Raw genomic sequence first — 25,692 nt, 5'->3', positions numbered from 1 at the left:
TCCCGCGGCCGGGGGCTTCCTCGGCGGGGCAGCCCGTCCGGGAGCCGGCTCACAGTTCAAACTCATGCTGTAAACCCGCTTTAAAACGAAAGAAGCGGCAGCGCGCCGGCCGGAGCTTCGGTTTCCGTGCAGCGCTGTCCTCCGAAGGGCTTGGGCTGGGACTAAAAGTAAAAGCTGGATTTTTCACCTGCCTCGCCGTCTCGTTGCTTTCTGTGGGAGCGCTTTCACCTTTCTTTAAGTTCTTTTCCGAGGCAGCCCCTTTGGTATTTCTTTGTTTGATCTGTTCTGTCTTAATGTTGGCTGAAATCTGAAACGTCCCCGCTGTGCTTTCTCGTTTAATTGTTCTTTCCTTCTGTTTGCGTGCAGACGAATTATTGACCTCTCTGCCTTGCATTGGGTTGTGTTTGTCCAGGTGAAGGTAGGTGAGGGCTTGGTGCCCCTCTCTGGGGCTGAAGGTACTGGAAAAAAGTGCGTGAGGTGAGAAGGTGCTTTAATCGAGGCCGAAATGAAGTAAAAAGCTCCTCTTCTCAAACGTTAGGATGTTTAAATGTTGCTTCCACGAGCCTAGAAAGAGAAGTCCGGATGCTCGTGGTTGCTCCTCTAATGTGTAAAGAAACCTTGAATTCTACAGGAGTGAGTTTTAATCTTGAAGCTTGCCTTTGAAAAACATGAAGGTCAGCAAGTCCCGAGCAGAATCAGGTTTGCTCGCAAAGGAAGGGGAACGATGAAGTTTTCTGTGGTCCGCTCTTGGCGGGTTAAAGGCTCGGTTCGGCTGCATTAGCTTGATGTGCTGGTGTTGGAGAAGTTGCACGGGAGCGTAATTAAATTCCTCTGCCTGCTACGATTTCAGCATCAATGCCTGTTGCTCTTCAAACATACCATTTAAATTAATCCAGATTGCTTTTGAGAGTAGACAGGACCTAAAATTGTAACTTTACATAGTTTAAATTCCTTCTCAACTGAGAGTGCAAAAAAGGGGGAATAAAGCCAAAATGAGGCCACTTATGAGGGATCCTTGTTGGCACACAGTTAGGCCAATTAAAGTTAATACCTTGGATGGTGATGGCAACAAACCCCTTTTCCCATTCAGAGTAGGTTTAAACTTGTTCTTTCCAACAGTGCTGGAAATGACTGCGCTGGTCTGTCCTAAATTAGTGTGGTTTCAAGTGTGTCAGCTTGTACTTTCACAGGGCTGGCTTTGTTATCGGATAATATCTCAAAGGGTGTTTTTGTATGGAACATTTCCTTTCTGGCCTACCAAGAAACGGCTGGATGAGCTGTATCTGAGGCACAGAGCATCCTCAAGTCCTGGAAGATGGGGAGGGGGAGTCCCGTTGGGAGTACGGGGCAGTGCAGAGAGGCTGCCACAAACAAGGGGAATGTGATTGCATCCTTGTTTTCATGCCGCTGGATCAGTAATCTGTGATTATACAGCCTTCTACTTCATTCAATCACTGGTTAATTTGATTTCCAGTTTAATTTGATGACAGTTTTGAGCGCCAAATCACTTGTATTTAAACAAATGGCTTCTATTTTGATCAAATTTCATTGTGTTTGGCATGTGTTGGGGCATTATATGTATTAAAAATCGCTGACGCTGCAGTTCCTGCAGGTCTATTAGTTGGTGATGAATATTCAGTTACGAGCTATACAAAACCTGTGTCTGGCAGGGAGTGGGAGAGGGGGGGCTTAAAGCAAAGCCCACGCAATGGTGGAAGTTGCGCTGATACTAGTTTTTTATCACTGGTCTAAGCGATGCCCTGCACGAAGCAAGTTGCAGATATCCTTGGGGTCATCTGGGTCACCTCAAAACACGTTCATTTTTCAGGCAAACCCAGAACTTTGGGCTACAGGGAGTGCAAGGAAGCTGGTACGGCTGCTGGGGGCAAAGATGTCGTCTTGTTCCTGCTTCCGTTAAAGGTGGGAGTGGAGTGCGTGTAGTGAAGAGATGCTCCATGTCATTCAGAATCGGTTCCCTAATTTTGTTAAGTTGGGATTTTCTGCATACAAGTGCTGTGTGGGCTTTTTGTGAGTGTGAGAATGCTTTTTTTTTTTTCTGGCGGGTTTGGAGCCCGTGGAAAACTAATGGATGTGCGACTGCGGCAGCGTTAGGCCTCGGCTTTGTGTCGAGGGGAAAAAAGCCCTTTTAGAGATCTATTTTTATCGTTTAATTAGTAGCTCTTGCTGACTTGTCAATGAGGTGATAACTATTTCCAGTTCTTTTCTGCGCGGTGGGGTCACGCATTAGTCAGGCAGTGAATGCACCAGCCAGCAGCCGTACCCTTGGCTGGCTCTGGCTGGGGGTTTTTAACTCCTTCCAAACTGTGCCCCCAAATCCAAGGGCAGATTCCAGGTGAGGAGTCAGCGTATAGATATATAAGGAATTTTGTCAGTTTTCAGCTGAGGGCCTCAAAGTGCTTTCCGAATGGTGACCGTCCTTAATTTTTCTCTGCCCCGGAGGACTTTCTGTATCTCGTAAGAAACTGAGGTGTGGAGGTTGGTGTGATTTGCTGATGGCTGGGTGACAGGCTTGGGATCATAGGTAAAAGCAGATTTCCTGATTGCGGCTCTTATCTGCTGGTTTTGAATGACTCGGGTCAATCTTTCAGGGTTGGAAGGTGGCCGTGCAAAGCCTCTAGCGATGACTAATTACGCATTGGTATTTATGCTCCTTGCAAATGAGGAATCGCTGTTTTCCCGATTTTTCTAGATGACGAAGCCATTAACCTACAGATACTCTTTCTTGTGTTGCTGGTTCTATTGCGTGTGGTGTCGACTTGTTTTTGATTATCAGCTGTGCTGAGATACGGAGATGAGAGGCAGCTTTCGTCCCCAGCTACAGCCTGGTTGTCACACTGTTTGAATTTCTTTGTTTACTGATGACTGTATGCTCTTTCCACATTGCACTGGGGAAGGGATGGGGGAGGGAGGACTAATTATATCCAGAGAGAGGCTTTTAATGCTATTACTCAAAGGAACAGGCTTCATCTCGTAACTGAATGAATTGTGTGAAATAACACGAAGCACCGGTGGCAAAGATATGAAAATTGAGAGCAGTCCAAATGATTTCTCTCTGCTGAATCCTGGAAATAGATTTTATTTTTTCTTTTTTCTTTTTCCCCCCCTCAAGCCGTTGGCTAGCAGCAGCAATCGGAGGAGTGGGGAATGGGTAAACAGGTTGTTAACTTTATTCTTTTGTGTTTGTGCTTTTGGCATGCTGATTACAAAACACAGTTAAGAATTGCTTACCTACCAGCTGCACAGCTAAGTTCAGAAGTCGTGATGGGCAATGCATTATCATGAACTAATTAACCATGTCTGCTGAATGTCATGGGGCAAAATAAGGTGCATACTGATGAGGTCGGTTTGTGCAAGTCTGGCACTTCTCTAGCTCCTGCACTAAGCTCCTAGCCTACTCCAGCTGCGTGCCTTTTGAAACAGATTTGGTAAAGATCATTGGACTTTGGTAAAGTCTAACAGCACTTAAACTGGAGGGTTTGAACCTTTTCGCTTTGCCAGCTCCGGAAAGCTGCTGCTGAAAGTATGAACCTCTTTGCAGACAAGTGAGGTGCTGGCAGCCAGGTTTTCCTTTGGTTAACCAATGCACAAAAGTGACCCCCTTAATTAGAGCTGTGTTGCCATAGACTTAGTTGTCCAAAATCCATCAAGATTAATCCCCACCATTGATTTTAAACCGGTGGCAGCCCCTTACGGGCCTCCTTCATTGCCTTACACTTGTCTGTGGGAGGGGTGAATCTCTCTGAACGTGCCTACTTTTCTCCCCTAAAGACAGGTAGATTTTAAGGGTGCAAGCAAGAAGAATTTGGCCCGAGTCCTACTGAGAAGCCTTGATTTGTAAACTTGGATCAAAGTCTGAGAGGCACTGTCTTGTTTGGTGTCTGCACAGTGTTTAGCACGAGGGCGTGCTCAGGGCTCTCGATGTTATAAACACTGTGCTGCAGAGGGTGGCTTAGCCAAAAAAGAGGTTATTGGTAGACGTGGCCTTCAGGTAGGAGGTTAGGATCGCAAGCTGTGTCTCAGTGGGTTTGCAGAGGCTCTGCTCGTGGAGGTGAAGTTTCCAGAGGTGCTTATGGATGGGGGGAAAAAGCCAAAGGTCGTCGCCTTCAGAGAATTTGAGCTTTGAACAAAGCGTGTAACTGTCTAAGCCAATTTTAAGGGAACTTTGGCATTTGCTGTACTCGCATGCCTTTGTGAAGGTTGTGTTCTCTTGTCTAATTCTTGTCTCCTACTTAAAGTCAAGTCAGTAATGTTTATGTCACCGACTAAATTCGCTGGTATAGGTCTGGGGTAGTCGGCTGTTCAAGCAGTGCCTGCTGAAAGTGCGGTTTCTATCAATATTATTTCTGCCTTGGCAAGAGCTCCCCTGCGGATGCATAAAAGTGCTGGTGGTGGTATGTTATTGATTACTCTCATCTCCAGAGCTGTCTAAAAGATTTTGCAGGTTTGGTGTGCTGCCAAGATCTGCGGGAAGCGGGTTTGCAGGTACAGCCATTACCGGCAAGCCTTCGCGTCCTAGCGCTGAAGAGACTTCAGCGGGTTTACGCAGGGATGGAAGCAGGGTCAAGAGGGTTTGGACTGGTCTTTGCTGGCTGAACAGGCTGCCTCAGGTTCTCTGGGAATGCATTTTAAAGCTGCTCTGCTGCAATATTGACAGTGGAGATCTGGATGGACCCGCAGAATTTCAGTTACTGATCTGTGCTCCTGTAGGGAGTGACCTTGTGCTGCCTGGGTTATCTTTATCAGCTGGGACCTAGAAGGAGGAGGATAATAATTACTGAAATAAGTGATAGGCTGTCTGATTTGTGCTAGCAAGGTTGGTCTTTTATTGTTGGGGATATTAAGTCTAGTCTGTCTGTTGTGAACCAGGTGTAATTTACTGCTAGGTGGGAAACAGCAGAAGTAGGAAAAGGGCTGCTAAGTCCATTTGGGTTTTGTTCCCCTGTAAAGGGTGTTTGTATGATGCCAAAAGAGAGAACAAATAATTAGAAGCAAAGTCTTTTTCACTTACATTTTTTGATTAGTAGCAGGCGAGAAGTGGCATGTTCCCTGTAGGGTCACTGAAACTTCATTTACCTTGTGCTGAGAGTTAAATTAGTGCTTATAGGCTGCTCCTAACTTGATCTGTATCCTGTTCCTCCCGGCTGTGGATCAGGGCCAGAGGTGAGCAAGGTCATAGAAATTTTCATCTTGTACTTCCAAATCAATTTTTAACATCCAGTTCCACAATTATCGACAGAAAAAACGGAGATTGCAGGCATGTTTAAACACAATTTCTCTTGGCTCAGCTGTGCCTTTTTAGAGTAACATCAACCTTTGGGTGGAATTGTCAAATGAGTGCTGTCAGGCTCTCTTGGCTTGTGCTATTTTACAGCAGTTCGGAAATTAACTATGGCTTTAGGCCATCTGGCTTTTCTGTTACCTGTTCAGAACAAAGTGAAGATAGTTAATAGAGGGCCAGCACTGGCAGAGCGGGGAAACTTGAGGAAAATTCATACCTGCTAACTCAACCTGACACCTAACATTACAGGAGGTGGTTTTTGCTGCTGTTACTGTTCTGTTTCACTTGCCTTAAATACTGGATTATTTTTTCTGACTAGGAAGATAAATAGGGTTTGCAGGGAGGGAAGGTCCTAGGCTGGAAAACTTGGCTCATGCACGGGCTGCTCAGTTGCTGTTGCTGATGTCTCGGTTCAGGCTGGCTCCTTCCATACCTCACCCAGCGAGGCTGTGTTATTTGGGAGCATTAAGAAAGTATCCAGCTTCCCTGGGGGGGTGTTGGTGGGCTTACGCAGAATGCATCTGGTGGAAAGAAATCGGGGAATTTTCAAGATTAATTTACTAAGCAGGCTTTCTGAGGTGTCTTGAACACGTTGCAGTGCGTGCAGTCTGGTCACCAGCATTAGGCATGCAGAAACCTGTGTGAACACATCAGGCTTGGAAAGTAGAATGAGGGAGCGCTGCGAGACTGCTGGATCTCCAAAATCAATTTGACGCTAGTGATTACATTAATCAGTACTATTTCTCATCCGCTTTTAGCTTCAAAATGAAGCCTTCTAAGTATTCTAATGACTGGGTTCTGTCTACCTATCAACTAGACTGAGTACAGGGAAAATAAGGATGCTTGGGTGGACGGGAGGCCTAATTTAGCTGTGTCGCTGCCGTGCTGTTTGATGTCAGGCAAGTCACTTGTTCCTGTACCTGTTTCATCCTCCTGTTTATCCTCTCTAAGATTACGTGTGCTTAGTGAGGGCGTAGTCATACTGGTGTTCATAGCTAGAGGGACGTATTAACGCATCTCAGCCTTAAGGGCCATAATTAGCAGCCAGGTTATACTGGTCCGGGTCCCATCATACTACGTGTCGTACGGTGTGTGGATGGGGCCTTTAGTAAATAGAATATGAATAACGAGGAAGCGTTTGTCTGAGTAGCAGGTATGGGTTGGGTAGGTCCGGCAATGCAGATGGGTATTGCTGCTGTGCTCTGGCTGAATCAGCAGTGTTCAAGTAGTTGTTTCTTAATTTGCACCATGTCCTATATTTTGTGAACGTGTAATTTGAAGTTTTAGCTCTGCATTTTTTTTTTTACTGGAATGTTTTCCAGGTTGGTGGACGGGAGGCCTAATTTAGCTGTGTCGCTGCCGTGCTGTTTGATGTCAGGCAAGTCACTTGTTCCTGTACCTGTTTCATCCTCCTGTTTATCCTCTCTAAGATTACGTGTGCTTAGTGAGGGCGTAGTCATACTGGTGTTCATAGCTAGAGGGACGTATTAACGCATCTCAGCCTTAAGGGCCATAATTAGCAGCCAGGTTATACTGGTCCGGGTCCCATCATACTACGTGTCGTACGGTGTGTGGATGGGGCCTTTAGTAAATAGAATATGAATAACGAGGAAGCGTTTGTCTGAGTAGCAGGTATGGGTTGGGTAGGTCCGGCAATGCAGATGGGTATTGCTGCTGTGCTCTGGCTGAATCAGCAGTGTTCAAGTAGTTGTTTCTTAATTTGCACCATGTCCTATATTTTGTGAACGTGTAATTTGAAGTTTTAGCTCTGCATTTTTTTTTTTACTGGAATGTTTTTCCAGGTTTCACACTGGACTTTTCTGCCTGTGGATCTTGTTTTCTGTGTTAAGTTCCTTTGCAGGGGAGGATTTTTCAGAGCTTTCCTAGTGTAATAGGAACAAGTTTGCCTTGATTCTTTAGTAAATTACTGCTGCTTTTGGAAAGTGGTATTTATAAAGCTGCTGTGCTATATTTCAGGGTGGAAAGGGAGGTGGGGGGGAGAAACAAACAGAAATCTGTTTCTCCTTTAATATGAAATTGTATAGGTGATGCTCTTGCACGGAGAGAGCAGCAGTCCTTGCATAAACACTGGCTATATTAACATTTCTAACTAGTAAGTTTATGGATAATCTCTTCTTTTAGAGGATTTATTCTGATTTGAAAGCATTAGTCTCTGGGAAAATGAAACCTCTTTTAAATCCACTTTGTTGAGACTCGAGACTGGGGAACTGCTGGTAAGCCCTGCCATCTTTCTCCAGCTTTTCTGCGGGCCTGATTGAAAATGCAGTGGAGAGAGACACAGCTGGTCCAGAGGCATCTGGGGGTTGGTTTTAGGTGCTTTATCCAGTTGTGTCAAAACGGATTTGGAAACTGTTCGCTCTGTTCCTGTAATGAGTACGTGCAGCTTTGAGCGCTGCCAAAAAAAAAAAAGCCCTGAAACCAAACAACCCAAGAGGTGAGAAAGATTAAATGTTTATGGGAACTGTGAAGAGTCTTAAAGCTGCTCGTCTGCACGATGCTGTGGTTTTGGGATGCTGGGGGAAGGCTGTCTTCGGTGACCGAAATGTCAGTCTGCCTGCTAGTGCTGGGCACTTTCACGATTGCCGAGGCGTACCTTCATTTCGGGTAGCTGATTCATGGCCCTGTATATTTAATCATAGTTTCTACAGCAGTTAAATCTAACGAGAGGGTGGAGTTCGCTTTCAGTTCATTGTGGGTTTTTCGCGAATGTTATGGCTGATTCATTAATGTGTTCTGCCGATCGGAGTCGTTTTTATAGGGGACTAATGTTGAAGGATATTCTGCGTTTGTGGTGTGTGTAATGAGCACTGAAACAACTCTAGCTTTTTTTAATAGCTGGCATGAGCATTTCTTCAGGTTTGTTTGTACCATGCTGTCTGGCTGCACTGCTAAGTAAACGCAAAGAGTAGGATTCCATATGTTGGTGCGAGATGTTTGGCTTACTACCTTTTGATTATCAGTTAAGATAGTAGAACTACCTGATCGTATACAGGCGGATGACAGTGAGTCCTGTGCTCTCCACAAATCGTTCCCTCGGGGTTTGACATTATCTGTTGGCTCATAAGTTATTGGGACACTCTTTACAACTGCAGTTTAGCCCTGTTTTACTGAAAGCTCAAATTCTTAGGTATTTCCAAGGTGACTTTGCTGCAGGAAGCTATTCAAGCCTTCATTCTTAATGCCAGTAGCAAGGGTTTTGATTTGCATAATCAAGATAATGGGGTGGATAGTGTTTCTTTGTGTATTTAAAGCTACATGTCGTCTTGCCCTATGAAAATACGGTGCATTCTTGAACTTAGAGCACAACATTGATCCTGGAGAAATGCATTAGCTGAATGGGTCCTCAGTGGGCAGCACTTCTGGGATGGCTGACCATGCTGCTAATGAGTTGGGCTTCAACAAAGCCTCGTCTGAAGTTGATGTTAGTGGCCGCTCTTGGGAAAGCGTGATGGCTTGTGCTGTTGTTTGCCTGCATCGATCGTCCACTCTGTTCATCCTTGCACCCCTTTTAAGCATGAACGCTTTAAAAGCAACTAAAGCTTTCTTGTCCAAAATTCTGGTTCTGGTATGACATGAGGCTTGCCACTGACAACGAGGGCAGTTGAAATAGGAGTCTGTTGGGAATGGATTTGTACCTGCATTAAACAGAAGGAGAATGTGTCCATTGCCAACAGTCTGTCAGGGAGATGCTGGTTAAAAATCATTGCGTTTAACTTACTGTGTGCTGGGTTCACCAGCAGCAGACTGACTTTTGCCTGTGTTCCCAAGATGAATCATGTTTGGGGTTAAGCTGCTGTTCAAAAATGGCCAGTAAAGCAGTTGGGAATGTGGTGCACGAGGAGCTGGGGTGGCGCATGTCAGCATGCGGCTCGGCTCCATCAGTGATGTTAGTGTCTCGCCCTCCGTGGTGATTAGCTCCTGTATTATTGTAGGTGTCCCTTCCATGCCTGTCCCTTGCAGTCGGAGATCAGAGAAGCTTTTCCTGTTACACAGAGACTTTGCAGGTGAAGTGGAGGCCCTGGATTATTTGCCTTTTCTGTTACAGCACTGAAGGCAGAAACAGTTTGGTCCTTGCTTTCTGACTGTAGTAGTTGGGACATGAAATCTTCTAAACCTGCATTTGTGGAGCTTTCTCGCAGTTGCAGGCTTGAGTCTTAAATTCAGTGTCCCCACAGGCTCTGTCTTCAAAAAGAATTACGTGCTAGAAAGCTGTATTTTTGATGGCTGATGCTAACCGAGCTGAGCTGCCTTGCAATTGCTGTTTGACTGTGTTTGAAGTAGCCATTGTGGGGTGAAGTGTTTGCTGTCTTTTAGCAGAGTGATTGTCAAATAGTTTCATTCAGTGCACTCGGCTTTTTAACAGATGGGATAGATTTTTGTGAGCCTGGGCAACCACAGCAATTGTTTTGCAAGGTGAGACATTTCTGTTTTGACGGGCAGGAGAAATAATAATGTTGTGTGATTCATAAGAGTGATGAGTCTTTGGTTTTGGATCGGTGAACCTTTTTTTTTTTTAAAGGATATTAGCATTTGTCTTCAAAGAAATCTAGTTGAAAGCTAAAAGCTAACAGAAACAGTTCCTGAGCCGTGCTGATAGGATGTGTCCTGTGGATAGAGCTCTCGGTATGCTTGAGGGGGCTGGAAGAATTGGTGCTTAGGCAATGTGAGCCACGCAGCACCGCGCTCACAAATTCTTCCCCTTGTGCTCGGGGTGCGGAGAGGGATGGTGGCACTGAGGGCAGTGCTGCGTGGGTGAATGAGGGCTCTGCCTGGATGCGGGTCGCTGCTGTGCTGGCCGCAGCTTCTGGAGGGGCCTGGGAGCTATGGCGTAGCAGATCTGCTTCAGGTCTGCTGGGGAAATGATTAACCGTGCCGGGAATCCAGCCCTGTCAATAGCCAGTGTTTCAAATGGAAGCGTACTGCAGATGGCCAGGTTTGCTAAACGGCACACAGAGACCGCAAGCAGGGGAGAAGGGAAGGAGATTTCAGTCTCTGGTGCTTGCTGTATTTGGTGTGCATTGCAAAGCAGTACAGGATTGGTCTCTCGCACTGATTTTGTGCCTTGGCAAAGGCAGCAGAAAGTATCTGTTTGAATAATCGGGCAGACTCTGGTGGCCAGGCACTCCGTTTGCATAATGCAGCCCTGTTCCTGCTGAGAATCCAGGTCTAGCCTAAATACCTGCAGACTCGCGGGATTATGATGTTGGGGGCAGGTCCTGCAGGAGTGAGCACGGCAGAAGATCGGCTCCCATTTCAGCATTTTATTGCCTGCTCTCAGGGCTATCGCTTCCTTTGCAAAGGGGTTATTTCCTTCCTGTAACATGGTATTGAATGGGAGGAGTGTGTGCAAGAAAGTGAAAATCTGTAGTCGTCTGTGGTGATGACTGAGCCATTGCATTTTAAATTTAGTCACATTTACTGTTGCTATCTGGGGACATCTGGGGCAGGTAATGTGTCAGCTGGATTGCAGGACCTGATCTGCCAGTTGAGAGAGAGAGAGTCCCCAGAAGTGAGAGAGAGCGCATGTGGGTTTTAGCGGATTGCCAGTTTAATTGGCCTACATGTGAGTTTGAGCTGTTTTTGTGGCTGGAGGATTGCTGATTTCTGTTGTGATCCCTTAACAAAACAGTTCTTGTGGAGGCAGGCTCTGCCATTAGGCTTTGTGTCTCAGGCCACCGCAGTACAAAGGCTTTGCTGGAAGTGGAGCGGGCTTTCTGTGCCCTGCGTGCCTCTTGTGTCCATCTGTGCTGTCTGAGGGAGAGCTGGAATTTGGAAATGCTTTTAATTGTGCAGGGGAGCAGGTGGCTTTCCATTGCATGGGTTTACAATGAATTGTTTATTCCGGTGTAGACTGGGGTAGGGTTTTGTTGCTGTCTATTGTTCCAAGAAAATGGGAGAAATGAGGGGCAGAAAGGGTAGAACTGGTTGAACTGGAATTCCCGGGTCATGCCTGGCTTTGGGTTATGAAGTGCAAGGTCCTGCTCATTTCAAAACCTGGGGCTGGCAAATCCTGGCGCATTGGGATCTGTTGGCATTTCGGGTTTTTGCTCCTAAGTGTATTGGAGGAGTTTAATAATAGTTTTGTAGCAGAGATCTCAAATAATCTTATAAATATGAGTAAACAAGTCCTGTTTTGCCACAGTATTAGATACTCTGAGAGTATCTAGCATAGATACTCGTGGCCTGGTGATCTAACTGGCTCAAACAGCATGGAAAGATAAGGATGGCACCTTTCCTTTGGTGTTTGCTGTGGAAAAAAGGAATAGAGGAGTGGGCAGGATCTGATGATTCATGTCAGATCTTTCAAGCCTGTTTGTGGTGCTGGGAAGCTTGACTTGATGCCTTCCTAACCCAGTCTTACCCCTTCTCTGTGACAGCAGACTGTGCTCTCCAGTGTGAGACCCCTGTTTTGGGTTGCAGCTGTGTAAACACCTAAAACTGCTGTAGCTGCTGAAGAAGAGGTCCTGTGTGTTCACTCCCTTCCCTTATACTGAAACAACTGTTTCTGGGCCATGTGACAAACAAATTGAGGAACTGAATGGGATTAAAACCAGCTGTTTCTGCACCAGGCTGGTTTTGACTGGGGTCAGCTGCTCGGTGAGATTCCCGATGCCAGCAGAGAGGAGGGCAGGCAGAGCTGCTCTGTGAGCTGCCAAGCGCCTGCGAAACTACGGCTTTCGTTGCCTTCTGCATGGAGCTATTTTGGGGTTCAAGTGCAGTTGCTCTGGTCTGTGTTTGGTGGTTGTGCCTGCATGCCCTCACCTGGTGCTTGCCACTGAATTGCTCCCTTGAGGAAGCTTTCAGGTTTAGTTGTTTCTCCGGTTTCGTTTTCAGTTCAAACTAACCCGAAAAAGCTGTGACGCTGCAGGCGTGGAAGAGCTATGCTGAACTCTACAGGGTTAGGATGGTTTGTTCCTTGGGGGGGCTTTTCCTCAGGCCTGTTAATTTTTGTGGGAAGCCTGTTCTTTCCTTTGGCTCACACAGATGAATGCTTTTTCCTGACAAAAAGCTTATTTTATCCCAAATGCACTACTGTGTTACATTTTTGCAAGACATCAGGGAAATTGGGGTGCTTTGGTTCTTTTTGTGGTGCACTCTCTTTGCTGCAAATACAGGCATGTGACATAGAGACCTCATTAGTTTGTGCTATGGTAAAAGCTACTCAAAGCTTGACTCTGCAGCAAGATGGTTAATACCCAGACCTAACCCAAGACTGAAGGGAAGTCTCAGTGATGGGGAGGGCAGCTGAAGAAACCAGTCACTTCATTCCCTTTGGCTGCTGAAACCGGGATGGAGCTGGGGAGGTGTTACAGTTGAGTGGTCTGAGCTAGTCCCTGCTGCAGAGCAGTTGTAGCTCGGTTCGTGGGCTGCCTTTCCCTGGAGCTCCCTGACCCATCTGGAGGCACAGGGAGAGGCTGCAGAGAAGGTGCAGTTACAGGTTCCAGCAAATAAATTTACAGTGAAGCAAATTGCTGATAGTTGGCAGAGCTCCTGCAGCTTTCTGCGTGCGCATTCCTCGCTCTTGGGCTGTGAGAGTGCAAACCTGTTAGCTTAAGTCCCAGTGAAAGCTGCTGCGGGTTTCTGTTCGATTGGGTGTGGGCGTTTTACAGCTCACTGTATTCTGGGTTAGCTGTTTATTGCTGTTATGCAGCTGTTGTGTATCTAAACACTGTTTTTTGTGGACACCTCCTTGTGAATTGAAGTGTTCCTCAGATGAAGTCATTTAGGAAATCTCCATTTATAGGCAAACCCCAAAGCTGGCTGACAAATACCCTGCCTGGCCTTCAAATGAATTGCATCATCTGTCCAACTTTGACTTATGTCAGAGGGGAGAGGATACCTATCAATTCTGAAGATTGCTGTCAGCGTCATTACTTTACAGAGTGAAGCTGGGTCAGATTGGATCAAGCTTCAGCTCCTTTTTACATCAAAATAGCTACTCCGCAATACCCTTTTTATTGCGGAACAGAGTTTCCCTTTAATAAACCTGTCCCTGTAGGTCAGTGTAATCTGCACAAACGCTTCCTTTGGCCATCTTACTACGAGGTGTCCCTTTAGAACAGCTCGGCTTGACGTTTGGAAGTGAGAAGTGGCGGTGTGCTGGGCGTTCACATGCCGCGATGCGATCCCTACGCGCAGGGACCGAGCTCCTTATTTCGCGCGGCAGAGGCATGCAGCAAGCCTGTTGAACGTGTGCCCTTGCGGGTGCGCTGAGTCGCAGCGTATGTGCTGGGGATGGATGACTGTCAGCAGTGGCAAAGTGGTGGGTTTTGCTCCTTAGAAGGGCATGTTGTGCTGGGGTAGGGATGGAGAGGGCGTTCCACTGCGTGGCTTTCTGTGGACGCATCTAACCGGGTTAAGCGTTGAACGTGAGTGGGTATGTGTTGTGCAGTCTCTCTGTGGCTAACGACACCTCCTTGGAAGCATGGGCCATGCTGAAAAATCTTTCTTCTCCTTAAAATGGAATATTTCACCACCTACTACCTTCTGTAAGAACTGAACCAAGGTGTGTTTCGCTTTCGTTTAAAATGAGTAAGTTTTCCAGCTGTAGGTAAGGATACAATCCTAACGTGAGTTCAGCACATTTTTACATTTCCAGAAATGCTGTCAGCTTATACTTGTGGCTGCCTGATACGCATGCAGATTTCTAACTCCTGGGGCTTTCTCAGGGCTACCTTTGAAGTCTTAAAAGCGTAGCAAAGCACTTTTTGTTTATTTCTAGTTTATACGGCTCAGTATGGATTTAGGTCCTGCTAGTGTTAACATTTTTTCTTAATACGCCTTTTCCATATTAAGTTTTGTTAAGTGATCACATTCTCCTTCAATTGCATTCCTTTTCCTCTGTTTTGTTGCTCTGATATAGTTAAGTCCATTCCCAGAAACCTTCTCGTTTAAAATTTGCTGGGAGTGCTAGTGTAGGTGGAGGGAATGGGGGGTACTTCTGTACCATTCCTCATGCTGGCACCTATCAAAAGGTCTTGTTTGCAGAGCAAACGATCAGTTTCTGGCTTGTTGATAGCTGTGCTTGGGAGTGTGTGTGTGTGGGGGGGTCATGGAGTGTGTTAATGAACCTGCTCTGATGTCCAAGGACACAGCAGTTGAACAGAACAGAAAGGCTGAATCTGGTGTACAAGAGAGGTCAGCAGAAAGTCATAGCTTACAGTTCAAGCTGCTCATTTTTTGAAGGATTTCTTCCTTATTGGATTTTAATTCTCTTTTGAAGCTCCTAACAGGCTCTTTCTCATATTGGAATTCTGTTATATCACCTTGCGAGGTATATATAATTCTCGCTTAGCTCTTAGATGGATTTATTCAAGGTGATCCAGAGTCAAGTGATCTGACAGACTGCCCAGGTGTGCTGGTTCCCGAGGCAGGGCTGTGAGCTGCTCCCGTCTGAGGCATGTCTTACGTGTGGTGGGGGATCCTCTGCTTGTGAACCGGGAGCTCACTGTGCCGGGTATGCAGACCAGAGAGCCAGCTCCAGTGAGCTGACAGTTAATACACCCCATCTGAAGGCATTTCCTCAGCTAGCAGCTTCTGCGCCTTGGAAATGTGTTTGAGATGTGGTGCTTTCTCCTTCCACGTCCTATCTGTTCACTGAGCTGTTCGTTGCTGTTGAAATTGATTCCTCTTGTTTAATTTTGCACAGTTGGTAGAAGAGCAGTTTTCAGTGGGTTGACTTTTCTTGGACCAGATCAACTTACCCACCTGCAGGGCATGATGTGAGATTTGCTTGTTCAGTTGGGTGTTTTTCTAGCCATTGTTACGGTGGAAGGTCCTTCTGTGGCTGAAAAGAAGCGGTGACAGTTTGTTGAGCTCTTAATGCAGCTAAATGTGTTGGCTGGAAATTGTCATCTCTAAATTGAGAGTTAGCAGAGTGGCAATGAGAGAATGAGAGCAGGCTGAAAGAAACATTCCTGTTCATGGTGGAGTTTCAGGAGATCACCACCACCTTTAAGGTCATCCTCCCTGAGGTTTAGGGGGAGTGTATCAGTCCAAAACCTCCAGCAGGTCTGAAAGATGAATGACCATGTGTGAATTAGCAATGATATTGATCCCTATCCGGAAGCGTTTGGAAGAGCTTTAGGAAAAGCACAACTTTCCCCTGAGATTAGAATCAACTTGGGGCATGTTAGGTCAGATTGCTGTAGTAAGCATGACCCTCATGCAAAGAGTGTTGCTGCTTCATACACTTCGTGCCCAGCAATGAGAACTACAAATGATTTTTTTTTTAAAGGAAATGTTCTCATTCAGAAACTTTATGGGCTTATTTTCACGGTGGGATGCCTCGCTGCCTGTACTTGGGTTATAAAGAGTTTGCCAGATCGGTAGTGGGAATTAATTTCTCTGTTTTCCTAGTTATGGCTGGGGCACCTTTTTATTAAAGCTGGAGCTGTGGAACACAAGAAGAATCAATTGCCTGGGGAGGGTTTCTTTAAGGAAATTCGATATCTTAATCAGAAGTAATTAGAAATTACTGTAGTGAGACTGTGAAGGAAAAAATAAGGCTACAACTGAATTACAAACTCTACCGGAACTGCTCACTGTTTGGCAAAATCTGAATCAAACCATGAAATTTAAGGCTCTTGTAGACGCAGTGATGTGATTCCAGAGTGTCCGTTCAGAAAGAGATTTAATTTTATATAGCTGAGCTGTGTCCAGTTAACGAGTGTTGACTCTACGCTATACTTTAAGTTGATAAAGACACCTACGCAGTACAGGTTTCCTGTATCTCGCGTTTTTTCAAGCGGGAACATTGCCTTGCCTTTCAGTATGGAATTTGATTAGAGGTGCCCATTTTATGTACTCGAATGTGCACCGGTGAAAGCGTGGGGTTTAATCAGATTGCGCATACCCTGCGGTCTGTTTATCCCAGGAAGCAGTCAGGCATGCGGCAGGGAACGAACGTGCGAGGTGCCTTGGGAAAGGCCCATATGGCAGGACTGCAAATCCAGCTACTGCCTCGACTGCTGCTGGCTCTTTCAGAGTTCAGGTGAGCTCTCTGACAAATTTGTTTTAGTGCTTTGGTAATGGCTAAACTCATTCCTGTTGCTTCTTAAAAAGAGGCAAAAAGAAACGCTTCGCAAGCTGGCTTTGCGGTGGCTGAGTCGAAGAGTGGCCTCATTTCGGTGAGGAAATGGTGGTTGTAAATGAAATTGTCTATCGAGTCATAATTACGGGGGCATTACCACAGCATTGCAATGTGTACTCGGCTACTTTGTTTTCACTGAAAGTTTGACGAAAATGGAAACCACAAAACTAAGGCAAAGGGGGTTTGAGTTTTACCCCAGAAGCCAGAGGTAAATAAGTAATCCTATTATTACGCGCCTTTTGGGTGTGTGTTACAGTGCAATGCAGATGCAGATTATATATAGCCCAGATGATATGTGCAACCCGCAGTCCTCAACTGCATGCCTTAATGGTAGGTCAAGGATGGAGGTTTTTGTTGCTGGTACATCCAAACAAGCCCGCTCTTACGCTTCACGGCAGACAACTGTGAGCAGAGGGCTGAGTTCATGTTTTCAGTAGCGTTTGTCAGGTTAAAATGGATTTTGTTCATTAGATGCAGTTTTCCTTGGGAGGTCCCGTTGGGTTGTAAAAGCAGCTTTTGCTACTTCAGAAGCTGTAGGCTTCCTCGGAAACAGTAAAGCCTTTTCGCTGAATCAGTGTTGTGTGCAGTGCTGAGACCTAATGAATGTGATGATTATCTCTGATCAGTCTTTTGTGGCAGAGGTGCGAGATTCTTCGTTGGTCTTTGTACAGATTCAAAAAGGCTGGAAAATAATTGTTAAAATTGGGGGAAAACCTGTGACTTCATATGTGCAGTTGAGGGCAAGTTGGCAGGCGCATTTATTTCTGTCATGAAGTGGCTATCGTGAGTCTGCTGGCTTTGCTTTACAGTATTGGATCCGAGCTTCAGACAAGCTGTCCTGTGCTTTCGGGCTGCTGCAGTTTCTTCACCCTGGAGTCAGTAATCCTCTCATTTCTAATTGTCTCCACGGTTCTGTACGGATAGAGTTGGTTAGAGGTTTTTCGAGTAAATTGAAATTCCCTGCGAGGTGTGGTACAAGAAGAAACTGTTGTATGAGCAGGTATGTACTGATCACAAAGGAATTTTAATTTCTGACAAGCCCTACTGTACTGAAGTCGGTTGTGCAGAAAGACACGATGGAAACATGCCAGTTCCAGAGCTGAAACAAGTGTGGTGCCGCTGGGGCTGGGATTTCACAAGAGCTGCAAGCTGACCTTTAGTTGCTTTTGGAGGGGAGACCTTCTGCAGCCCCCACGTCTACCGCGTTTTCTCCCTTAAAAAAAGCTGGGGTTAGTGTTTTTGTGACAATGCAACAAGCTGGAAAAGACCTGGATGAAAATGAATCCTTTTATTGGTGGCCTGCATTTAGGGTGGTTTAAGGCAGTCAGGCTGACTTCTTAGATGCTCAAAGTTTAATATGTTGTGTGTTGGTTTATAGCCTTTAGGGAAAAAAAGGCATCTCAAGACTTTCTGTTCTTAATATTCACAGGTCTGAGGAATAGGGACCGCAATCCTGAATGCTTTCTCTTTACGCTAGTATAACCCGCTCTGAAAGGTGAATTGGACTCTAGGCATTTCCCATCTCCCGTGTGCTTCCTATTACTGCACTAATTCATTTATACAGACCTTGCTCTGGTGCAGAGATTGGGCTGTGGTCTAGGTTTGCAGAGGCTCAGCTGGTATTTTTGTAGCTAGCTGGGGATGCTCTGGTGCTATGGTGGCTGGAGCAGCAATAATGCTATTCCTAATATGGGACTTACGTAGTCAAGAATTCAGTTTGTCATCTCGTGCTTTTTGGAAAGAGGGAGAAATAGAAAGTACAGCTTAGATTTTGGGCAAATGAGCTCTGTGCTTCAAATATTCATTGTTTTTTGCTTGCAGTATGCTGAAGCAGGTGCTGGTGGAGCTGGTTAATTTTCTTAAGTCCCACTGTGCAAAAATGAGTTGGGTATTTGGGTAACTGGGATCCTCTGTGGAAACTACTCTGCAAATAGATCAGTTCTTTTTCCTTCTCTCTTTTTGGTGTGCCCAGACTTTTCTGGGTAATAGCAAAATATGTGACTTGCGTTCTTCAGCATAAGAATTTATTAACGTTCACATTTTGAGGGTTCGCATTTGTTGATAGATTAAGTAGTGTGTTTTGGTCTTGTGGATTTCTAGAACATCTTAAATATCCTGGTTTTAATTATATCAAGCTCGGTCTTCTGGCTTTTTTAAAATTTCAGCCCTGGTTGCTTTTAGTTCTCATCTCTGATCTCCACAAACGGGCTATTTTGTTCATTCTGTGTTATATTAAATGTACACCTTCCTCTATTGAAAAGATTCCTGCAGTAGAACTGTTTTGCAGCTGCTGTGGTGGTGGGGAGTTTTGAGTGTTGTGGTTCAAGTGTTAGGTGTTGAGCCTTCTTGCTGAGCCAAGCTAAAATCTTGTCTTTTATGAAACTTTTCCAAGCTGAAACCTGCATTGCTAAATGTTGGGCAGACAGCTGATGAAATGGAGTTTTGAGAGGATGGGGCACTAAATACCAGCTGCGCACAGACATGTGCTAACCTGCAGGTGATGAGCACATCTGTCAAGCCTTCTAGGGAAAAACTTCCACATCTACTCAACAGTAGAGGTAAATCTAAAGCTTTACAGTCTAGCTGTCAGTCGGGAATCCAGTGGGTAAATAGTGTCTTGTTCTTGGTGACTTAGGGCTTCCATCGTTTGGGAGGTTGATCAAGGAATAGCCATGTCTTGCTACCTCCCTTTGGATGCTCTTACTCCTGCGTCAGCTTCCATGATAATTAGAACAAGAGCCTCTGCACGAATCAGCCATTCTGCTTTAATTTTACCCTCTGCTTTTATCAGGAAGATAATTTTGATAGAGGCAAGCCCTTCAGCTGCTTCAAGGACAGTGAGCAGGGAAGCTGGTTTGCTATATTCATACTGCAGGTTTTTTCCCCTGCGTGCATCCACGCCTCCAGAGTGGTTGATCAGCTGCCAAAAGGTCTGGAGGCGAATTATAAGTGTTTACCATACTGATAGCTAGATAGAAATAGCATTTGTCACTGGGAGCTGGCTTGGAAGTCGCGCTGTGTTCATCTCCGTGCTATGCTTTCCTACAGGCTGCTGGCTTTTTGTTTAAGGTTTGGTAAAAATGGCTCATTTAGTGAACTGAAACACCTGGGAGAGGCTCTAGGTGGCTTTTTGAGACTTTGTATGATCTGTTTCGAGTAGAACCATGAAAAAAAAATTGCTGTGTCTGGCTTGTTAGCTGAGTAAGGTGTCCCGGTGCTACTGTGGGAGTCCTATATAAGGTAGAAGTTTCTAGGAAATGGAGTATTGCAAGTTTTCATTTGGTTTCGAATTGCTTTACAAAAGAAGTTAAGTCCCTCTTGAAGAGGGGGAAACTGAGGCACAGATAGACAAAGGGCCTTGTCCAGGGTCGAATGTGCTGGTCAGCAGCAGAGCTGCGAGTGAAGGTGGGTCTGCAGTTCTGCTTCAGTGTTCTGCACAGCGTGTCGACGAGTATTTTTAAGGTTTACTTTGCGCAAGTGATGAAAAAACCTACTCGCCTACCACATCTCGCAGCCACAGAGGGTGCAGCTCCTTTCCCTTTCCAGTTCCTCTCTGGTAATGTTATATTACTGTGCCACCCACAGGCAGCTACCACGCTACTGAAAAATATTTGCCGTTTGCATGGGGAGCCAGTTATCAAATGTTAAATCTGTGATGAAAAGCCGCTGGTTTCATTTGCCGTAATATCTACTGTATTTGGATTTCTCAAACCTAGTTGTTCTAGTATTCTGTTTAAACTGCATTTATAGTTGTTATACTATTTTCTGATTTTTCCCACTGTTTCCATGGGGCGTTTGTCACTTCTTCCACAAAACCCTTTGTGCTAAACAGCCACTGCGTCCCTGCTCAACAGCAGTTGCTTTCCAACAAGTGAAGAAATGCAAGCCGTGTTCCAGTCTGAAGTGTTGGGATCCTTGTGAAGAGAGAGGAGCTGCAGGGCTGTTAATTACTGGTGCACCCCGTTCATTGACGTGTTGCCAGATTAGGCTGTGAGAACAACTTGGTTTAATCTGTGTCACTTTGTTGAGGGGGAATATCCTGATTTACCTCCAGGATGCGCAGGAGTTGACCTCTCCATTGCTCTGCGCGTGATTAGCGCAGAACAAACTGGGTCAGCAGAAGCTGCTTGGAGAATTTTGAAACCAGCATACCCATTTGTAGCAAATGGTGTTTGAACCATGATAACCGAAGGACGTGAGCAAACCAAGATTTTTAGGTGGAGTTGATTTGTTAGTAGATGAAGTCAGAAAAACAGACAAGCTTTTTGGCTTCTGCTGACCTGAAGAAGGGCTTGTGCATCTCTCTTCCCCTCTGTACGGCTCGGTCCAACAAGAGGTTAACTTTACCTTCACACCTTGTCTTGTAATTTATAGTAGTGCATTTGGCATGGTTGATCTGCTTAGGTTTTTTAAGAATTTCCCTTGTGATATTTAAACTCTCGTCTGTGCACCCGTGCTATAAGCTGCCCCTTGGGAGAACTGTTCTGTGCTGTTGAGTTATTCTGCTTTGTAGAACAGAATTTTAATACTGTTTACCATGCTCTTAATCTTACGGCTGGCAGATAAATTGAGTTACTTTAGCCTTTCCCCTGGGGACTTCACGGGGCTTCGTGAACAGCATACCCATAGCATTAGGTGGAGTTATCTCAGCTTTGCAAAAAGCTGCTCATCTGTCTTCCTGGGATGAGTAATTGATTGGTGAGAGAATAAAATGTTGATTTTTTTTTTCTTTTTTTGTTTAATTGCATTTATAAAAAGGGATGGACAACCAGATCTGGTGGGGCAGTTGGGAAGTTTTTGCTGTGAGTCCAGCCTTTCAGAGACATCTGCGGCTGGATTTGATGCACTGAGGAGAGTCCTTCTGGGGGCTTGGTTCAACCATTCGAGTAAAATTTGGCAAGCCAGTGATGAAAACTCAGAATCTCCTCGGATAACCTGTGTGATGAAGAGCAGGCTGCTCAGTGCCTGGCCTCAGTCTCCCAGCAAGCCTTATTCTTGTTGTCCACTTTTTCTTGTTATAATTGTGAGCTCCTGCAGGCAGGAGCAGTCCCTCACTAGGCTCATCTGTCATCTGGTCCAGCGGGGACCGGCTCTGGGTTTGGGCTTCCGGGTGCTGCTGTAGTAATATCATTTTTAAAACGGTGTAAAGCAAAGGGCTGAACTAGCATAATGAATTATAGTATTATATTTGTTTGTTGACTGTTGCTAGCACCATATTAGGTCAAAATAAAATATATTCTTGGAGGTTGTCGAGTGAGTTTGGTTTCATTTCGTGGGTATGTCACTTGAGCGCTCGGTAATGGTCTGTATTAATGCCGGACCTTGTTCCTCAGGCTATTGGGTGTTTGTTAACACTTCCCTATCCCTCTCCCTCCAACTGATGGGTTTAGTTCAAGACTGTTATAAGAACATCCTCTCTCTGCCCCCCATGCTTTTTCCCCAAGACAGCCTCCGGTTTTGTGTCTCATTACAGTAAGAGCCCTGTAGTAGCTGCCCAGCTGCTGTCGCGTCCCTCTCTGGAATGGTGATTTAGAGCTGAAGCAGCATGGAAGCTGGCTTTCCACGCCTAAGGCAAGCCTGTTAGCAGACGCTGCGGAGAAGTAATGTGCCGCTTCTGTTTGGAAGAGTTGCCAATTTCCTAGTTTAGTTGGGAAAAACAACCACCATTGGCTTGGTTTTTAGTTGGACTTCTGGAAACATCCCTTAGTCTGCTGAAGGAAGCTGCTCAGTGTTACTGGAGGAGATGAGCAGTCCTAGATCAGAAGCGCCTGTGAGGACCGAGTGGTAACAGCTAATGAGCTTCACTGTGGAGGAAGCTGAAAGCATAATGTTGAAGAGGTCTCGGGTAAGGGTTGCTGAAAATGAGACCATGAGAAAGCTGATAATCAGTAAAGCTCGTAGCTGAACTATGTGGATTGCCTGAGGCTGGAAAAAACAGTGGCACCTTAGTGTGCAGCTTCGTGGTGACTTAGTGTTTGGAGCTGGGGCTGTCAAGGTCCTGTCCTTCCCAAGCCACCGTGTGCTCCTCTGAAAGTGCTTAGTTTGCATCTGGGTCAGCTTTGCTCCCTGGGCAGCTGGATCAGTGCCGGCACAAGGAAGGGGTGGGAAGGCATGGGAGGAGCTCCGGAGTCTGGACTTTGGTCGGTTTATGTTGCTGTGGGACCCCACCCTCAGGAGGATGCGACAGAGCTGAGCACAGGGGCAGAGCTGGGACAGATGAAATTCCCTGCTTCAGCAGAGAGCATGCGAAGACTGAAGAAACAGGGTAGTAAACAGCGTAGAAAATACTACAGCATGGCTGCGGAGCAGTCATTTTCTATTGTGCGTGGATTAGCTGCCTCGCTGGAAAAAAGCCATCACTTTGCTGCTGAGAGTTCAGAGACGGGTCAATGGAACAAGCATATATTCTTAGATTGGTACCAAGAGCTGGGGGGTGGGGGGAAGGCAAAGCGTTTGAACTAACAAGCCAGACAAAAGGCCGTGCTTCTGCTTGCTGCGATGCTGAGCAGCAGCAAGGGGCAGGCAGCAGGGCTGCAAAGCGATGTATCTCGGAGCGGTGGAGGGAGTTGTGCCGCTGTGCCGGTAACAGGCGGCTCTCTGGTGGCAGAGGAATTTCACACAGCTGTCAGGCCCAGGGAACGTCTGAGCACTTTGAGGACAGGAATATTCAGAGGAGCCGTAGCGTGTGTCATACTAAAGGAAATACAAAATCCAGGTTTTCTCAGGCTTATGTACCTGGGAAGCGTCTGCCAGTAGAGGATAAAAGTAATTTTCTGTTCTGCGAGGCAGGTTATCTCAAACTGTCCGTTGCGGAATACAGCTTCCCAATTAGCCAGTCCTAGTTAATGCTGGCAGCAGGATCTGCGCTACTTAATCCATTGCTTCGGTGAGAAAGTGCCTGTTTCTTAGCGCAGGCGGAGACGTGCACTCCTGCTTTGGCAGCCTCGTGGAAATGCTGGGAGTCCTGACTTTGCTCCCTTTTGCTCTAACCTGGCATCGCATTTTTTTTCTCCTATGTGCCTTTTATGCTTGTTCTATTAATAGTCAGATGATTGTAGATTTAGTGTTTTGCTCAGAAGGATCCCTCCCCATGCAGGCTGAGGTGCTTCCAGCCGTGCTGTCAGGCGATGACAGATGTCCTTGGTGTGTACAGCGAGTGTCCAGCAGCGGGCTGCCAGGATTAGTATTCCAGGCACAAATGTGCCCCTTGTAATATGCAAAGCTCAGCAGAGCCTGTGCAGGAATGCCCTTGAAAGGCAAATTAAACTGAACTCCCTTGTGGCTCTGGGGGAGTTAGGGGGGTTGCTGTCATCTACGCTGAGGTTCAAGTAGGTTTTGAGGTGTCTCCTTTTGTTTCTCTTCTGCTTTCCTTTCCCAGAAGGGCTTACTGAAAGGGCAGGCAGGGAGACCTTTCCTGCAAACGCCCTGTACAGCAGAGTTGCTACTGACTGGGGGTTTGGGTTTGTGTGAAGATGCTGACTTGATAATGATATTTGTAAAAATCATTACGGCTCTTCTGCCTTCAGTGGGGAGCATTCGTTCTAGTTTTTGCAAATGGTGTCCTCGATGCAGCCTTTAGAACAGACATGTCACGTGGAGGTACCAAATTGCGCATCCAAAATGCACGTGAAATTGAGCTGTATTTTAAGTGTTAATGGATTAAGCTGGAGGGAGATTCTGAGGGTGTTTCCCAAGTAACCTCGTGGTAATCTACTGCTGAAATGAAGATCTGATGTTCTTGGGCGACTGACTTGCTGCCCAGAATTCTGCGCAGATAGCGCTTTCCTTTGCTAAGCTGTTTAAACGCTGTGATTGCCAACGATGTTTTGAGAGTTTAATGGCTTTGTCGAGGTGTTCTCCCCATCTAAGAATATTGCTGCGATGGTATTCTAGCTGCAACAGAGGGAAGCAGCCTGGAGCGTGGTTGTCTGATCAAAAGAAGTATTTCGCCCATACAGTTCAGCAAGGCAAAGCTTAAAAGCCTTGCTGGCGATAGCTTGTTTGGGCACACTTCCAGTGATGGTGTGCTAGGGTTATCTCCTTTGACACCGCAGCCCTGTGACGCTCCGATGCTGTCGTGCAAGCTGAGAGCATGCTGTAAAGTCAGCAAATTATCAGATGGAGATGATCCATCTGATCTGATGTTGCATTACAGCCGACAAACTGCACTTTGCTGCTGGGGGTTAAGGTGATGAGCTGTCCTAGGCTTAGTGGTGAAGGGTTAGGCTGAAACGGGCTACGCATAAAAGCTAGCTTTGACTTCTCAGCACTGGAAACAAGCTTATTTTGTAGCTCTTTCCCAATCACCCCATGCTGTGCCTGTTGACGTTTCCTATTGTGGTTGTCTTAGTTTGAACTGGAAGCTCTTTAGGACAGAAGCTCTCTTTTCCTGAAATGCTGAGCTTGTTTTTACCGTGCTACGTAATATATCGGAATCAAGATGTCTCCTGATTTCCCCAAACTTAGTTCCTCTTGCACCTCATTTCAGAACTTTCTCCAGAGAAAAGCTGGGTTTGCTACTAAAATTCTAGTTCCTCCTTTTTGCCTTTTTTTCCCTGGTACGTTCAGAACTGTCTTGATGTTGTGTGACATCTAAAATACTTCCTGTGCACGTGCTGTTCTGTCTTTGCTAGATAAGCATTAGCTGTTCCCTTTTACAGCAGACACATGCCTTGAAGAGGCAGACATGGGATGTTTTCCCTGGGAAAAAAACATTTGATGCTTTGTAATTATTACACCTTAATTTTGTTTCTCTTTTCTTTCCAACACAGCATGTGTGTGATTAGAGGCTAGTGATATCTTCAAAGAGGGGTGAAGATGCCACACGCTCTCATTCCTAGTTTGCTGGAGCAGAATTTCTGCTGTAGATTCCCTCCACGCTGGTTACGTGTAGACTGAGCAGAGCTGATAGAGAAGTGAAACTAAACCTGGGTTTTGGTCACACTTGGAATTTTGATTTGTGTGTCAATTTTGTTTCCTGTTTTTGTAGGAATTGCTCAGAAAGCTAGTGTGCAAGAGGAATGGAAGAGAACGCTGGTGAGTACACTCTTAGATATCTTACCATGGCTTGTGGACCTGTTCTTTCCTCCTTGGTTAAGCATTATAAAGAACCTTATTACTTGAAACTTCATGTCTTCAATTCAAATGTGGAAGGTGATTAGAAAATAAGCTAGTTTGGCAGATAGAATCATAGAATCATTAAGGTTGGAAAAGATAAGATCATCGAGTCCAACCGTCAACCCAACACCACCACGTCCACTAAACCATGTCCCTAAGTGCC

The 25,692-nt window shown here is 45.8% G+C and overlaps 1 protein-coding gene across 1 annotated transcript in view; it reads left to right on the top strand.

Moving 5' to 3' along the window:
* The window catches only part of PHACTR4 (phosphatase and actin regulator 4), a 93,391-nt gene that overhangs the window by 23,585 nt on the left and 44,114 nt on the right, over window positions 1–25,692 (top strand). Inside the window, exon 2 of the mRNA XM_019471266.1 lies at window positions 25,402–25,448. Within this exon, the coding sequence (XP_019326811.1) occupies window positions 25,433–25,448 (16 nt within the window). The 5' untranslated portion in view covers window positions 25,402–25,432. The remainder of the gene's footprint in view (window positions 1–25,401; window positions 25,449–25,692) is intronic.

The sequence above is a fragment of the Aptenodytes forsteri genome, unplaced genomic scaffold (genome assembly GCF_000699145.1).
Source record: "Aptenodytes forsteri isolate BGI_AS27 unplaced genomic scaffold, ASM69914v1 Scaffold321, whole genome shotgun sequence".
Lineage (NCBI taxonomy): Eukaryota > Metazoa > Chordata > Aves > Sphenisciformes > Spheniscidae > Aptenodytes > Aptenodytes forsteri.
Note: the sequence above shows the minus strand (reverse complement) of the source record. Positions and strands in the feature narration are given on the sequence as shown.